The following is an 18,185-nucleotide window of genomic DNA, read 5'->3' on the forward strand; positions in this document are numbered from 1 at the left end:
GACAATGTTACTTTTGCCAATATTCACAGTGTAAGCATAACAACTATTTCTAGAGTCCTTAAAAAACATCAGTTGTTCTCTGTGCCTTTTGAGAGGAACTCAGGAACCAATATGTCCAGGTAAGATCATAATAAAATACAGAACTGTTTTTGAACAAAACCAAACACACACAAAGACAACTTTTTGGGTAATGTTTACTACTGTAACAGCTTATGTTGCCTTGTGGATTTATTTTAGAGAGTCATGGAGATTGAAGTCAGGCAAACACCCCACATTTTCATCTTTGTGGATGAGGCGGGTTTCAACTTGGCCAAAGCACGGTGATGAGGAAGGAATGTGATTGGGAAGAGAGCCACAGTGGATGTCCCGGTCCAGAGGGGTGCCAACATCACAATGTGCGCAGCAATATCCACTGATAGACTGCTGTTACACAAACCACTAATTGGGCCATACAACACTGAACGTTTCCTTGCGTTCCTGCATGATCTCTATGGAAGGGTTATGCTAGGTGAGGAAAGGGATGGAGAGAGAAGAAATCAGCCAACATTTATAACTGTATGGGACAATGTGGCATTTCACCACTCCTGTGCAGTCACCGAGTGGTTTGCAGCCCATCCCAGAATGGTGTCACTTTTCCTCCTTTCCTAGGTGTATTGCCCTAGATGACATAAGATGTGATGTGGATGAGAACCTGTGGCCAAATGGAGAATGTATCTGTATCAGTGGATGGTGTGTATAAATATTTTTGTATTTTGGAATTGCTCAATGTAAAAAAATAAAAATTAATAAAAGACATAAAATATATTGAAGCATTCTGCATCATGTCTGATTCATTCCAGTAACATATATTGCAGTGAATTATAAACAGAGATGTGTCGTTGTTTTACACAAGAAAACACTGTATAATGCTACCTGTTGTTAGTGTTTTTTAGGTCATTGTTTTGTGGGTGACAAAGTGTGTTTGTTGTCAAACTTTGCTCGTGTTCTGGAAGAATGAGTTCATTTGAGACATGTATGAAGTGATTTGGTAGTTTTAGTGCATTATGAAAGTCAAATGAACTGCTGTGCCGAGCTGAAAGTTCTCCAAGCCAACTTTCAGCTCGGCGCAGCAGTTCATGAAGTGAGTTTTGAAAAAGTGACCTAAATATTGGGAAATGTGTCCTAGCGACTGTAAAAAACGGTAACAATTAACTGCACAACAGTAGGTTAAAATGAGCTGAGATTTAAAAATGCTGGAGTATTTTTACTTTGTGGTGGGCCTATTATAGGCCTAGGCATATTCAAGTAAAGTACCAATTTTGCTTCTATTCAAATCTAGGTCTGTTAACTGATTCAGGTTTTAACCAGAACAAGTTGGATGACCAATTACAGTTTACACACAAAATCTTTACATTTCACATGGTTTTTGAAACCTCTCACTCAAAGAGCAAAACTACCCACCAAATTTCCAAAACCATCGATCAGCTCTTTCTCAGCCTTTCACTCAGTTTTCAATTGCATAAAACACTTTTTTCAAAACACTACACACATTTCTCTACCGAAGACACAAGAATCTAGCAGGGATTGACTTGCTTTCCTTTTCTAAACACAACCAATCAAAATGCTACACGTATTTACCATTTCCATAATTTTCGAACCATCAGAAATGAGAACAGACTATTTCAGCAAGAGAAAGTATATGAACCCCCCTGCCCTTTATAGGAAAAGGACACTCACACACACAAATTTGTTCTTCATTCTAAAAATTATACCTTTGGTTTTAGAAGAACAGTGTGTGCACGGTGTATCCAAAAATGTAGGCTACTATTATGAAAAAAGTGTTTGCCATTAAGTGCTTCATTTTTTGTGCGTATTTATGGCATTGTGAATGCATTAATTTTGAAGGACATATGAGGCATTTTGCATTTGGTGTGAGCAGCTTTGGGAATTGAAAAAAGAGTTTTGAAAAAAGGAGACATAGTTTTGAAAACGCATGTAAGCAGTTGTAAAAAAATGGAGGAAATAGGCTAATATTGCTTTTAAACTTTTCAAAGTCACTTGTGTCCAATAGCCCTATAGACTGTTATTTTACAACAGGGTTACATAATGAGACAATCTCATTCATGGTCTCATGACTGCTCACATGGTATGACCTGATTTCTTCGTTATTTTTTATTAACAAGGACGAGTTGTGCCAATATGAAACAACTTTGTTACAGATACCGTCACAGTTTTTTAAATACAGCAACCGGTAGCCAATCAGAAAACAGTTTACTGGGAGGTCGTTGAGTGCGTTGCCAAGGCAACAAACCACAACGAATGGGACCCTGGAGCTCGTGGCTGAATTTCGGCAGCTTCATCCGGTGTTTATTCACCTACGGAGTGGTAATACTTAACATTTTTTGTTACTGCAACAGGAAAAGTTCACTTGTTGAGTTTACTCGAACGTTAAGTGACAGAAGAGAAGTTTTTATCCAGGTAGAATAGATTTTACTGCCTAATAATAACATTAATGTAACCGACAGCGAGTCGGCAGGATGACGTGCGTGTTGAGTATTGTCAAGTTAGTGCGATAAAAATGTTTATATTTAACTCTAATTATAAGTAATTACAGTTGTTTTGGCCAGTTTAAAGTAGCCTAAGCTTAGAAACCACCCTCCAAAAGTTGGGGGATTTGGAGGACATGCACTGCACGGTATTTGCTAAAGATAACGTTAACCTACCTAACTTAGTTGTTAAGTTACACATTAGCATCACATTGAAGGGAAAAACATCTCTGGTAATTCTGTCACATTAGAGAGAAGGCAATAAAAGGGGCACTTCATTAGCGCTTATTAAATGACACCTTTCGTCTTCCATTAACGTTACCTTTTTGTTTTCTTTTTTCTTTTTTCTTTTTTGCAGGTGAATTTTCCTAACTTTAAAAATGACAGCCAATCCGCTTCACGCAAGAACAAAGTGGCTCAGGAGCAAAGTGTCTCCGCCTTGCAATTATAAACTTGTTCTAAATGAAGACACGCCAAGAAAGGTGAGAAAATCATGCCATGACAGCTTGTTGCTTAACACAGATTTAGAAGTATCCAGCTGAAATTAATCAGATGTTGAAACCAGGGGGGCAATTTCCTGTGACCCATGGTTTGGAAGTTGTCCCATTCTTTTAAAGAAGCTGCTTCAATTGACAGATTGTCCTAATAATTACCTTGCCTTCAAAGGGAACAAAAATCAATACACAACTGCAGTGTTTTGTTGCATTGACCTCAGCTCAGCAATTTTAGGCACCTGCTCTCTCCTTGGCTGCTTGTGTCTGTAGAGTAGGTGACAAGAAGAAGGACTTAGATTTTCATCAAGTCAGTATGAGATCCACATAAAGCTGATAATGTGTCCTTACAGTTAATTGTATTGATTTCAAGTTTGGTGATAGCTGATGTTTCTTAATCATATAACAAATCTTGTTGTGCTCATTATCTGCGTTAATAACATAAAGTGCAATGCATATACTAATTAATAATGAAACAGTATAGCATTAATTATTATCTAAAATATTCTCAGTCTCTATCATGGTGTATGCCCTCTGCATGTCTACTGCTAAGTGTTTTTAATAAAACAACACAACGTAACATTTGTGTTTGTGCTGTGGGAGATAATAGTGCAACTATTATCTCCCACAGCACAATGTTTCATGCCTGCATTTCTCCGTGTAAACACCAACTGATTACATTTTAGGAGACTTTTATGAGAAGTCACCATCTAAAGGAAAGCCATATTATTTCACAACTTCCCTTTATATAGAATAGTGTTTACTAGAGCAACTTTGTTGTCTCTGAATAATAGAAAGGAGTGTATTATGAATACACACCTAACTAGCAGCTATTAAATATTGCATATACAATAACACCCCTCTGCTACATTATTCATCTCGATTTTAAGCTAAAATCCTTTTCTGACCTAACTTTGAAATAGGCTAAGTGCAGTTAGATGTTTCTTTGCCTTGGGTGCTCTGATAAAACGGTGCCAGAGGAATGTGTAAAGAGGATATTAAGCACAAAATGCTGCAGATAGTCCTCACTGAAGGGCAGAATATTAACATTATTTGAGCACATGAAATTAGCTCAAGTAAATGTTCTTGATCCAAGCGTCTGTGCATCTGTGTCATATCTGACAGCTGCGTGAGTGACAGTCTACAGCTCTTGAGCTCATTATCCTTTCTTCCATTTTATCAGTCGTAACAGTCTTGTTTGATGTGGTGCCTCATCACTGCTGATGAGACAGGAAACAGGCTACCAATGCAGTTAACATAATAGCCTGTGCTCCTGTGTATTTGCAGGTGAGTCCATCTGTTTACACCCAGGAGATGTTAAAGTCTACAGAGGAGCGCCTGGCTAACATCAACGAGGTGCACCCGCCCCGCATCCTGGAACTGCTTGACATGGGCAAGACTACGCATCACAAAGTAAATGCCAGTTAATACTGTGACACTTCAGTAGCTTAATTATTTGCTATGCTGTCATTATCCACAAAATAATACTAAATTCTTATGAGAGAGCAACCAGAAAAAATGGTTACAAGTTGATGAAACAAGTTAAACATGTCATGTGTTCCAAGAACTTGAAGCACATACTAGAGGCTGATCCAACACCATCAGTGTGACAGTGACAGCAAAAGATAAAAGTTGGACAGCAGTTTGCCATTGCCACTGCCATCTGCAGACAAGCCTCGGCTGTCGCCTTTCATCTTTTTGAGAATAAAACCCTAGGGATTCCACTATAACATTTGAGTCTCAAAAAATACATTGAAACCTACATTAGGTTTTGACAACTTGTCTACCAACTATAAAACATTTCCTGACCACAAGGATACAGTATATAGTAAGGTATATAAAATTGCATTTGTGAAATGTTCCCAATGTTACTTACACAGCACAGCATTTGTATTGCACATACTTTAGCTCCAGTTACCATACTTGGTTTAACACTTTGGCCAAGCCAGATGTGAGATCCTATGGGCTGAACTAATATATAAATGAATAAATATATTTAAATATAACCAGAATAAAGACAAGAATGTATGAAAACCTCTTATTATGACATATTAATCCCCTGCATTACAGTGACTGTGCTGTCTTCTAGGGTCATTTACATTGTTCCAAAGCTGCATCCGCTTAGTCAGCAGGCATTAATTGATGGGCTGAGGGCAAACAATGTCACTGAATGCTCTGAACTTGTAGAGTCAGAATTTAACGGGGGGCTTGGAGCAAAAATGTCATCAAAAGTTCACCTATGAAATTAATAAATGCACCCTCATCATCATTAGGAGGACCCATTTTGCCTCTCACCCTGTTCACATTTTTTGTTGACTTGTCGAATATGCAAATGTGAATATGAGTAACCTCCACTGTGGGCCACTGCAGGTGATAAGTGGGAGCAATGACCAGCAGGATCTTTTTTAGGTCATCCAGAATGCCACAAAACTGCACACTTTAATATACAATACAGTATTATTTTCACTTTGACTGTCAATGACACAGTGAAAGAGGGTAGTGAAGTAAAAGTGTAGGCTACTAGTGGATGAAGGAGATGCAAATGGCAGCTAGCAATCCAATAACGGTGTAACCTTGCTGTCATGCCTTAATATATTAATAAAACATAGTAAGCCATGACTCAACATGACAATAACACCGGATCTCCCTTTTCAAGTATCAATGAACCAGATGGATGTTGATGGTTATAAACATACAAAAATATTTATTATGAATGAATTAATAAATAAGTAGCTACTACAAATAAATTGACTTTGTGAAAAAAACACATGAATAACCACATTTAATTGATTAACCTGAATATGATGCATGTTAGAGATACGTAGCTACATTTAGTGTATTGAATGTATAGGGCTTTCATGAAAGAATGCAATATCATGTGATAAATGCATATCATTATGCAAATTTAGTATATAGTAAGCCCTGTATGTTAAATTGGAAATACATATTTTTGAAAATTTAGAGCACCCCAGGATACTCATACCCAGGAACTACCATGGGTGACTTTAAAAAAACAACATTAAAAAACAGTAATCTTTACTATTCATCTTTACTGTTATAATTCCCTTAATAATGACAGGGATGGAAATTAATACTGTATATGTGGTGATTTTTTTTAGAAAAGATCTACTTTGATTGGAGTTATTTTATACTGTGTGTGTGTGTGTGTTTGTGTCAGTTGTCCTTGGTGGATATGGATCAGCCGCTTTTCCAGCCCTACCCATCTGAGCTGGTCTTCCAGAACTTCACTCCTGGACAGACCTACAAGTTACCTCTACTTCTCCTCAACAATGACAAGGTGTGTGAATGAGTGATGAATAAAGAAGTAGTTACACTAACAACATGGCTGCTGAGCTGATGAAATGGTCAAGCAAACAACTGTGAAATGAAACAGAAACAATCCAACTCTCTGACCACTTTGTCAGCCGTGTGGGCTTAAAGTGTGTTTGATGTTTTTTGTCAAGGTTTCACGACAAGTGAAGCTGGAGATGCAGGACTCGGAGCAATTCCATGTGGTCGGTCCAGAGGAGGCATGTACAAAGGTTGCACCAGGAATGTCTGCTACTTTCGCTGTCTCCTTTACCCCGCAGGAGAACAAGGTACTGGATACAGAGGTAGTCTGACTGCTCCATAGAATAATCATACTTAGAAGGCTGAATTCAGGAAGCACAATGAAGTATCAAGGTAACCTGCACTTAAGAGGCTGATATAGAATTTAGATTAGATGATTAGATGAAGCTGTAATCCGGCCTGTAGGGAAGCAGAGGATGCGATGTGGGTAAGAATGTGAAATTAGAGAGATAATACTCTTAAGTAAGCACTCCATCTGATGACAATAATATAGCAAAAATACATAATAAATAATATGACATCAATGACAGACTATACATTATAATGGATGTATTCACGTTGCACTCAGAGTTTGTGCACTGATCTCTGCCAATGGCTAAGTCAGAAGGCTCAGATCAGGCAGGATGTTACACCAGCATATCCTTTTGTCATCTCTATTATTGATACTATGGGTGAAAGTGAAACCTGAAAAGCAAGGGTCAGCATTGAATGTACCAACATTATATTAAAAGTTACATAATCCTTCATGTGTGTTGTGGCTGTTTTACAGTGGTCACCACACTGTTTTCAGTCTTGCTAGCAGCTCGGCTCTAGTGATGGCATCTGATCTGTCGGTCGGTCAGTCCACAGACCAAAGATATTGACAGACTGAAATATCTCTACAATGCTATGCTTGATACAAATTGTTCACGGTTCCCATAGGATTAATTCTAATGACTTTGGTGATCCCCTGACGTTTTTGTATGTTTATAACCATCAGCGTTTCCAAACTTCTTCATTTTAAGTCTTTTTTTCCCTGTTGTTTTAGTTTGGACGGGAGGTGCAAACGTAGCAAAAGGTCTCCGTTTTAAAACGAAAACACAGTAGTGTGGACGGGGCCTCAGAAAATTGCGTTGAGCAGGAAATATAATACACCACAGCGATCATGGGCTAAATACCCACTCTGTTCACAGCCCAGTTCCCTAAGGATGTTGTAAATTCTCCTCTCATTACCATTACTTATGTCACCTTTGATTTCAGGGCCCTAATTACACACAAACACTCACACACACACATAGGCTCCAAAGTAACTCGTTAGTATCTACTCATCTGCTACATCCAAGGTTAAAGGATAATTTTGAATCCACAACCAGCTATATTCATAAGAGCAAATAGTCGTACCCACAATGTTTTAGGTTTAAATCAAGCAGCAAAAAGAAGATTAGAAAGGAGACATTACCCTTAAAGATCGTGTGACCACTGAATGTAAAACTACAGGATAGTATAAATGGGGACACAGCCCAAAAACCACTATCACAAGTGAGCAGATTGATACGGTGGCCCAGAGGTGCCAAATACAATACAAAAGCCACAACACAAATACAAAAGTCACAACAGAAATACAAAAGCCACAACACAAATACAACACAAATACAAAAACCACAACACAAATACAAAAAGCCACAACACAAATACAAAAAGCCACAACACAAATACAAAAACCACAACACAAATACAAAAAGCCACAACACAAATACAAAAAGCCACAACACAAATACAAAAAGCCACAACACAAATACAAAAGTCACAACGGAAATACAAAAACCACAACACAAATACAAAAGTCGCAACAGAAATACAAAAACTCAGCCAATTAAGAGGTAATTTGAGAATAAATCATAGCTGCAGAGACAGAGGAGTGGAGAGGAAACAAGGACCCTCAGGCTCCATCCACACTACTCTGTTTTAGTTTACAAACGCAGAATTAAACGAATACGATCTCCGTCCACACCAGCATTTTAGCTGCGTATCAGAGTTTACATTAAAACGACTAAAAACGCACATCTAGTGGCCGTTCATGTATACTAGGCACGCACATGCCGGTGTAAACATGAAGCAGATGGTCTCTTCCGTAGTTACAGAAGATTTGGCAAAATAATAAAGTAATGCAGACAAAGAATCAGACCAGATTTTTTTTTTTTTTTTGCATGGACCAGTAACGAGCTGGGACTGTTAGTGAATGTAACACGGGAGTTTGGTGGCGGAAAACAGACTGGGAGTCGTCGCAAAGTAAGCGACGACATGCACTGTACAAGCATAGGCAGATAAGTGTTATTTGCTCGGTACAGAATATTTTAATAAGAATACCGAGTCAAAAACTCTGTCAGTAGCACAATGTGTCTGCTTTGCATGACATAAGACCAAATCAGCGAGCCACGCGTGAGCATCCGCGTCATCGTTTCTAAAGTCCTCCATTTTTGCCCGTCTTCACTAAAACGCCCCCTGGAGTTTCAAAAGGAAAAACGCGGTCGGCAGCGTTTCCAAACTTTTACGCTTTAGGTCTTCGTTTTTGTCATTTTAGTTTGGACGGGAGGTGCAGACATAGCAAAAGGTCTCCGTTTTAAAACGAAAACACAGTAGTGTGGACGGGGCCTCAGAAAATTGCGTTGAGCAGGAAATATAATACACCACAGCCATCAAGGGCTAAATACCCACTCTGTTCACAGCCCAGTTCCCTAAGGATGTTGTAAATTGTCCTCTCATTACCATTACTTATGTCACCTTTGACTTCATGACCCTAATTACACACAAACACTCACACACACACATAGGCTCCAAAGTAACTCGTTAGTATCTACTCATCTGCTACATCCAAGGTTAAAGGATAATTTTGAATCCACAACCAGCTATATTCATAAGAGCAAATAGTCGTACCCACAATGTTTTAGGTTTAAATCAAGCAGCAAAAAGAAGATTAGAAAGGAGACATTGCACAGTTAGTTGGATCATCTTGAGGAATCTATTTGTGCTGGGGTGCTACAGATAGGTCTGAGGATGGAAAACACTGAAAAGGGAACTATTGGACAATGGTAGATGTTTATCATCCCTAGTGGTTCAACTTTAATAACGTATGTTCTCTTGACTACTGCTACTAGTGCCATCATCAGGTCAGTTTTTTTTATTTGTCCAATACTTTGGTTTATGACCAAATATTAATGGAATTCTGGTCAGCCTCACCTGTAGTTTGTGTTTAATGCAAATTAGCATAATTTAGCGTGCTAACATGCCAAACTAAGATGGCGAATAAGGTAAAATATCATACCTACTAAACATCAACATGCTAGTATTGTTTTTGTGAGTATGCTAATGTTAACTACAACCCACTGGCATGGCTGTACTCTTAGTTTTGTTATTTATGTACATGTTTTGTGGTTGAGTAGTGGTGTACACACACTTTATATTAGAAAATACTAAAACAATGGTTTAGTAGCTAATCGAAAAAAAAACAATTCAGAATATGTGTGTATTTGTGACTTGTGTCTCCATCCGGACCTTGCTGACATGCAGATGGCTCTGATTCACCTAACACACTTCAATAATATTTTTTTCATTTTGTTAATCTAGGACTATCACCACAGACTGGTTTTTGTGACAGAGAGAGAACGATTTGAGGTCCCAATCCATGCCATTGGGCCACGTGCCATTCTTGACTTTCGTGACGAGCTCCATTTACCCGTCTGTCTTGTGAAAGCCTCCACAGAGCGGACTACTCTAGTTCGCAACATAGGAAACTGCAAGGCCATGTTCCAGCTACACACACAGAGGTGAGGGTCAAAACAGGACGGTTTTTTGTTTGAGTGATTTCATCTATTATAGTTTACTACACAGCAAATAGTTATTAGATACCTAAAAAATTACATTTGTGAGTATAATATGTAAATTATATAATTAATGCAGAATCAAACAATTTGCTTAGCAACCTCTTCAAGAACTACTACTATACTTGGTGATAGTATACATTTCATTAACATTTATAGTAATTACTGTTGATTACATGTTTTATTCAATATCTGGGTTTCTTCTCACAAAACAACATTACACCTAGGCTATTATAAAAGTCCAAGCCTTAATGTCTGTGTTTTTATTCCATCCAGTGAAATTGTATTCATTTTAATCCAGGCCTTTCTCAATAACACCCTCCTGTGGAGCTCTTGATGTAGGCGAGGGCATGCAGGTGACTGTGGAATTCAATCCCATGACTGCAGGAGACTACAGTCAGGACCTGCTTCTGCATTACCACACTGGTGAGAAAAATTCATCTCTGAAAACAAACAAAACTACAAAACTGTGAGCAAGCTAGTGACACAAATTACTTTAAAGGAAGTTATGACCTCAGCTAAACTAGCGTCGTACATTATTTCTTGATTTCCCTGAGCTGTAGTGAAATATTCACAGCTATCTAATCAGCATATACAGATTTTTATAATAATAAGAATGACCTTTTTTCAGTGTGTTTCTCATCAGATCTTCTAAATTCTAGTATACTCTAAATGCTTCCACAGAAGGCAGTGAGTTTTCAGATGTTTTGTCCTATTTGTCATATGTGTTTCTCAATCTGTCCGTCTCTCCTGTGTCGCACAAACAGATTTCATTTGGCTTCATCAAAATCTGACAACTGTATCAATACAACTTTTTTCTTTGGTAATTCACAAACATGAACCCGTATATAGTGAGATTTGATACAGTACAGTATCTTTTATAAAAGTGTTGCCTCAAAGTACTTTGTCTCATTAGATCTGTTATGGCTTGGCACACACGTGCACACGCACACACATGCAAACGCACACAGATGGAAGCAGATATTTTCTACAAAAATCTACAAAAAACGGAGTTTGCGTAAGCAGCAATGTCAAATGGAATGGAACTAAAAGGATGAATGTGTTTACTATTATGAGGTAAACACTGTAATGAGATTCTCTTTCTGCAGCAATGGTCACCCTGAAGCAGAACAAGACTGCTGAACATGGCCCACTATCGTCACACACACACACATGCACAAAACAATGGTTACTGTAATTTCCTACAATGGCTGGTAGACAGGCATTCACTTTAGGCAGATGATATGCCAGCTTGTTTCATTCTGTACTTTTAACATTATTGCATGCGTGTGTGTCCCTATCTCTGTCATGTATGCAGCCCTTATCAGTGTTTTCCATCCTCAGACCTATCTGTAGCACCCCAGCACAAATAGATTCCTCAAGATGATCCAACTAACTGTGCAATGTCTCCTTTCTAATCTTCTTTTTGCTGCTTGATTTAAACCTAAAACATTGTGGGTACGACTATTTGCTCTTATGAATATAGCTGGTTGTGGATTCAAAATTATCCTTTAACCTTGGATGTAGCAGATGAGTAGATACTAACGAGTTACTTTGGAGCCTATGTGTGTGTGTGAGTGTTTGTGTGTAATTAGGGTCATGAAGTCAAAGGTGACATAAGTAATGGTAATGAGAGGACAATTTACAACATCCTTAGGGAACTGGGCTGTGAACAGAGTGGGTATTTAGCCCTTGATGGCTGTGGTGTATTATATTTCCTGCTCAACGCAATTTTCTGAGGCCCCGTCCACACTACTGTGTTTTCGTTTTAAAACGGAGACCTTTTGCTACGTCTGCACCTCCCGTCCAAACTAAAATGACAAAAACGAAGACCTAAAGCGTAAAAGTTTGGAAACGCTGCCGACCGCGTTTTTCCTTTTGAAACTCCAGGGGGCGTTTTAGTGAAGACGGGCAAAAATGGAGGACTTTAGAAACGATGACGCGGATGCTCACGCGTGGCTCGCTGATTTGGTCTTATGTCATGCAAAGCAGACACATTGTGCTACTGACAGAGTTTTTGACTCGGTATTCTTATTAAAATATTCTGTACCGAGCAAATAACACTTATCTGCCTATGCTTGTACAGTGCATGTCGTCGTTTACTTTGCGACGACTCCCAGTCTGTTTTCCGCCACCAAACTCCCGTGTTACATTCACTAACAGTCCCAGCTCGTTACTGGTCCATGCAAAAAAAAAAAAAAATCTGGTCTGATTCTTTGTCTGCATTACTTTATTATTTTGCCAAATCTTCTGTAACTACGGAAGAGACCATCTGCTTCATGTTTACACCGGCATGTGCGTGCCTAGTATACATGAACGGCCACTAGATGTGCGTTTTTAGTCGTTTTAATGTAAACTCTGATACGCAGCTAAAATGCTGGTGTGGACGGAGATCGTATTCGTTTAATTCTGCGTTTGTAAACTAAAACAGAGTAGTGTGGATGGAGCCTGAGGGTCCTTGTTTCCTCTCCACTCCTCTGTCTCTGCAGCTATGATTTATTCTCAAATTACCTCTTAATTGGCTGAGTTTTTGTATTTCTGTTGTGACTTTTGTATTTGTGTTGTGGCTTTTGTATTTCTGTTGTGACTTTTGTATTTGTGTTGTGGCTTTTGTATTGTATTTGGCACCTCTGGGCCACCGTATCAATCTGCTCACTTGTGATAGTGGTTTTTGGGCTGTGTCCCCATTTATACTATCCTGTAGTTTTACATTCAGTGGTCACACGATCTTTAAGGGTAGCCTCAGTTCCCAGCACAATTTGCTAGACTCCTTAACATCAAAGGCAGAAAGACGTGTCGACACACGAGGGGATCAATTAGAGGTAAAAGGATAAAGTTGCTGGAAAACATCAGTGCATTGGAATAGATGATTTTATTGGGGCTCGTGTGTTCAGTTGATTTTTTTCTCTTGTTTTGCTTTAACTCACTCTGTTTTGAACACCCTACATGGATTTATGTAGAAAAAAACTGTGTTATTCTGTGTACCATGTGGAAAAGAGGACTTGAGTTCACTTTTGTTAGTTATGCATTGTCTGGGTACACTACCCCCATTTTTACTGTGAAAGATTGTGCGTGTGTGTGTGTGTGTGAGTGTGTGTGTACGTGAGGGAAAATTCAGTAGCATGCTGACACGACAGTCGTTTGGTTATCAGTAGTAGTCCTGAAACTCTACCGCGGCAAAGTCACCTTGTGAGAAAACTACCTGTTTATGATTGGATAATGGTGGATAAGAGCTAAACTGTTCTGACTTTAGATTTATATTGATTCATTTTGAGCTTCATTGAATTTATTGCGATACCATTCACAGAGCAGGGAGACCCGACAAAATATTTATGTACAGCTCTTTAATGATGATTGTTTTAAAATCAAAAACTTTAGAATCTATAGAAAAAATCTGTGGATTAGAGTTTTTTTTGTGTACTATAAAACTTTTCATTATGTTTTACCTGTGTGCGTGACCTTAAAGGAGCATGGGGTGCTGTGTGGCTATGTAAACAAGCAGGTCTGCTGAAGGAGTGGGAACAGTAGCGGCGCTCAGCAGCATTAAGCTTTTATAATGAGAGGACCAGCCCACGTCCAGAACACCACTTACAGCCCATCAAGAGACTGTCATTTTTAATTTAGCACCTTGCCCTGTCTACCTCACGCTCATGTATGTTTCAGGTCAGCATCCTGCAAAAGGCTTTACTCTGCTGAGCGGCAATTGGAGACTTTAGCATACACTGGCTCTAGCCAGTGTATGCATGTGTGTTGTGTGTCAATTTGCATGTACAACACTGTGCTTTAGGCAGGTACACACTGCATCTTTACCACATTGTCAGTTAAAAGGCAGTGTAGCTTTGAAAAATAACAGTGTGCTTAGCTCACTTGTTCACCCTCATGGTATGTTAGACAATCCTTGTTCTGTCTTAAAAGTGAATAGAGACTCTGTGCTGCTCCAGTAAGCCCCCCCCCCCCCCCCCCCACAACCCCACCCCCATCACACACCTCCCTCTCCTCTGTCACTGCTGCTGATTTAAATGAAAAGACGGACAGCTCTTAGGGAGCGCTGAGGCATCTGCTTTGACAGGGCGATAGTGCCGAGGGGACTTCAGCACAGCACCATTTTACAAAAGCAGCACACACACACAAATGGCAAGCAGCCGCAGATAAACACACACAGTCACCCAAAATGTAAGTACACTCATGTGCGTCCTCACACACTACAGAGCTGCTGTTTGTGCTATAATCAAAGGTAGCCGAGGGGGTTGAGAAGTTTTCTCACTGTGTACAGAAGAGAAATTATAGGAAGAGAAAGCGAGTGGGGGGAAGATGGGTTGGTGGCTAGTGATGATGAAAGCTTAGCAATAAGCAGCATTTCTCCCTGCCTGTCAACTGCTGTCATAGCATCCGGATGCTGGGAGATAATTGCTTTTCTCTCTGCATTCCCCTGTTCTCAGTTTTCTCTCCTTCATTTCCTTCTATCACTCATCCTCTGTTCTCTCTTCTTCTTCATCTGATGGTATCTCACAGCTTCGTAGTCTTCCCAGCAGAGTGAAAGACCTGGCTTTCCTGTGTAACTGTGCCAGGCTTTTTTGTATTCCCTCTTTCTAGCAGATGGAAAACTTACTGATAATTGGCCCTTTGGAAGCAAACTCAAACAGTCCTTGAATTCTAATATGTGTTTTCACTGGAGGACGCACATGGTCATTCAACCAGCTCTCATTATTCTCAGTCTGGTTTATTTTTTCTCTCAACCAGAACTAGGGTCAGTTTGTTGTAGATGCATATAAAAGCTCAATAAGTCACACTACAGTTTTTACTATTACTGAGGCTTTTGATAAAACAGTAGACGTACATTTAAATTGAACTGAAATTTTATATAGATAGGGACTTTTCCTCATCTAGAGGGACCTTGACTGGTGGGATTTCTCTTGTGTGGATTATTCCTGTGCTGAGTAAGATGCAAATGCCATTTGTTGTCACCATGAGAACCAGTCAGTGAGAAGGGAAATCTTGGGCTTGTTGAGTGCACAGGGGAAGATTTGTGTTTGTGGCACCAAGTGTGTTTGAGGGCAGTCAGTAGGTGCATTCGAGATGACGGCGGCTGACTTTTGCCGACTTGATAGTCTAACATGAGCTTCAGGTGACTGCAGGGGCGGGGAATAAAAAACGGCGCTGTCAAGTCGGACACATTCTACCTGCGTGAGCTTACTGTGAGCTGCGATCAATGACTGATCTCGCGGCATTTTTCTTCAAATCAGGCAATAGTGTGGTGTCAACTTGGTGTAGCCGGGGAAAAGCAACTGCGGCCGCCGGACACGGCGCCTGCCACCGCCTTGCTCCCGCGAGGTTTTAATGTCATGTGACATGGTGACGTTTTGCAGCGCCAGCGAAAGTCGGACACACCAGCATGCCTTATTTTAAGTCCAGCATGCATCACGTTACGTCAGCGCTGCACAGCGCTGCATGAAGTCAAACGCACCTATTGTCAGACTAGTTGTACACATAATCCACCAATAGGAAAGAAAAGTAGCCTAATTGCTGCAGCAGTTTGGACCCGGGAAATGCTGATGTTGCGTCCTGCAGGCAAACAGAGTATTAGCCTCTGCATTTTGATTGTTGCTCATCTTGCAGGCAGGAAATAAGTGTTATGTCACAGGTTTTTACACTTTTTGTAATCGAGTCTTTATTTTCTTTAGGCAAACCAATGATGGGAAAAAGAAAATATAAATAAATAAAATTCAAATTAGTGTTCGCTTGTGAGAAGTATATTTGTAATTTATTAGAGTAGCTATAAATAATATTAACAGCAGTTATAAAAATGTTGCATGCACAATTTGAGAGGCCTGTACTCATTTTGTCTGTACATGACACACATGGACATTTCTACCTTTGAAAAATAAACTGCTGTTTCCTTGCCGCAGGTTGGAGTGGAACTGCAGCCCTGAACTTGCTGACACTGCAGCATTGCAGCTGGATGATATGTGCTGGGCATTGGTTTAGGTGCCTTGCGTCAATGACACTGTGCCCTTGTTTATTTAAACATTGTTGGACATTTCTTGCACTGTCAAACCAGAGTCAAGTTGTATATCTTCGGCCAAAAGCTAACTCACCTTCCTGCAGAGCAACCATTAATCTGACCTGTCGTTTAGGTTTAATCATGTTCCGTTCTATCTATTCAGTTATACATGAATAAAAAGTAATTAATGGAAAGTGTCCATGGTTGTTTTGGCTAGAGACAAGCTTTGAAAAGCACAACAATCACAATAAAATGATACCCATTTGGACTCTATGAGTTGCACAGCTTGTAAATGAGAAAATCCTCCATGTCACTTTGATCTGAGTTTTTATTTCTGGTAATTTCATTCACCAAGGTATCTGTGTTTTCATTTACGCTAGGGAGATGTTATATCAAAGAAATTATGAACCACAGTAACATGGATAGGAGAACCCTGTAGAGTTCGGATCCCAGACAACTCAGTAAGCAGAATTCAGATATCCCCTTGTGTTTTATCCAAAAAAAGTCCCTGTGTGTGTTGAGTTGGAGCTGAGCATTTGTCCTTATTTAAAAAAAAATTAACCTCTGCAGGTATACAAATATCAGTAATCTCAGGATGAGCACGGTGCTTCTACAGGCTAAAGATCCAGTCTGTCCCATGTAAATAAAGACTCATTACATTTACATAAGCCCTTGTACTTGGTGGCTTTATACAAAACCTTGTTTTGCATCTTGTTTTGTTGCTGGTTATTGTTGCTCTTTCTCTCACTTATGTGAAATGTGTTGAGATGGTGGCACCTTGTTACCCACAGAGACTCATTAGATGTCCTATTAACCATTAAGGTCTGTGTCTCTTGTGGCTTGTGGTTTTGAGACACCAGAGAAACATACTTTGAAGTTGTATTGTGTTGTGCTGGGAAATCATATTTTCCTTATGCCTACTACATTATAATTTAAACGTTTCATATTTATTTCAGCCTGATGTATTTCACATTACTCCAACTCAAAGGCTTTGGCAGCATAATAAAGTAAGTTGTTTTGGATGCCAGTTTTCCAGGATATTTTGGGAGCCATTTTAGTCTCTCTGCAAGGCTCCTTTTGATCCAGATCCAGTGTTTCAAAGCTAGACTTTGCAGCGTGTCTTTGGCTTCACTGTGCGTTTCTCCTCTATCCATTGCCCACATTAGGCCTCAGACTCCCAGAGGAGTCTGGCTGCTCAGTGGATAGAATTTTTGTTGCGCTGGGTAGCTCCCAGTTTAGTACTGGATGTACAGCGTATCATTGTGTAAGTGTCTCTCCCCCCATGCAACTAGGGCAATTTAGGGCAATGATTTAATTAAGGACTAGCTCCAAGTTAGCTTGCTTGTTAAATAAGCAATAATAAGAAATTTATTTGAGTCATTTTGGTGTAGTTTTGCAAAGAGAAAGGACAAATCTATCAAGAAGACTGAGACTTTTGTAGGCGAGTTGTTAAACAAAATCTCACTACTGCTCTGTTAAAGTGTGTGGGTCAATGGCTTCCACTTTGTAAGGTGTCAACTAAATCGCCACAGATGCACATTTAGCATACAACAAACCCCTCTACTCACATCTTACTTATGACAATGAAGAGATGAATGTGCCTAGAGAGGATGTGGGAGCAGGAGTCTGTTTCCTTTAGAATATGCTTCTTTTTAATGCTTCTCTTCATAATAGCTACTGTATTCTACCTACTTCACTTCAAATTTTATTTTCAATGCTAATATTTATGTTAGTTAAAAAGCCCTACTTTGCTATACAGTAGGTAGCAACAGGGATCAGGGGTAAGGCTGATTTGGTCCTGATCTGGTTTTTATTGCCTATTGTTTATTGTTGTAATATGTCACAGATTTGAAATATATAACCATTTGCCATGCTTTTTGTGGAATAAATTTGAATGTTTTTCGCAGATTCAGTATGTGGCATCAGTTTACTCCTGTGTGTCCTGAAGACCTGTTAGCTA

At 39.5% G+C, this 18,185-nt stretch overlaps 1 protein-coding gene across 1 annotated transcript in view; it reads left to right on the top strand.

Annotated features, from left to right (window-relative positions):
- Positions 1 to 2,305: 2,305 nt before the first annotated feature.
- The window catches only part of hydin (HYDIN axonemal central pair apparatus protein), an 81,598-nt gene continuing 65,718 nt past the window's right edge, over positions 2,306 to 18,185 (top strand). The window contains exons 1-7 of the mRNA XM_038706541.1: positions 2,306 to 2,364; positions 2,884 to 3,007; positions 4,304 to 4,429; positions 6,195 to 6,314; positions 6,481 to 6,615; positions 9,971 to 10,170; positions 10,526 to 10,650. Of these exons, the coding sequence (XP_038562469.1) occupies positions 2,906 to 3,007; positions 4,304 to 4,429; positions 6,195 to 6,314; positions 6,481 to 6,615; positions 9,971 to 10,170; positions 10,526 to 10,650 (808 nt within the window). The 5' untranslated portion in view covers positions 2,306 to 2,364; positions 2,884 to 2,905. The remainder of the gene's footprint in view (positions 2,365 to 2,883; positions 3,008 to 4,303; positions 4,430 to 6,194; positions 6,315 to 6,480; positions 6,616 to 9,970; positions 10,171 to 10,525; positions 10,651 to 18,185) is intronic.

The sequence above is a fragment of the Micropterus salmoides genome, unplaced genomic scaffold (assembly GCF_014851395.1).
Source record: "Micropterus salmoides isolate LMB-PRFRI ecotype aquatic unplaced genomic scaffold, ASM1485139v1 Ms_hic_scaffold_8, whole genome shotgun sequence".
Lineage (NCBI taxonomy): Eukaryota > Metazoa > Chordata > Actinopteri > Centrarchiformes > Centrarchidae > Micropterus > Micropterus salmoides.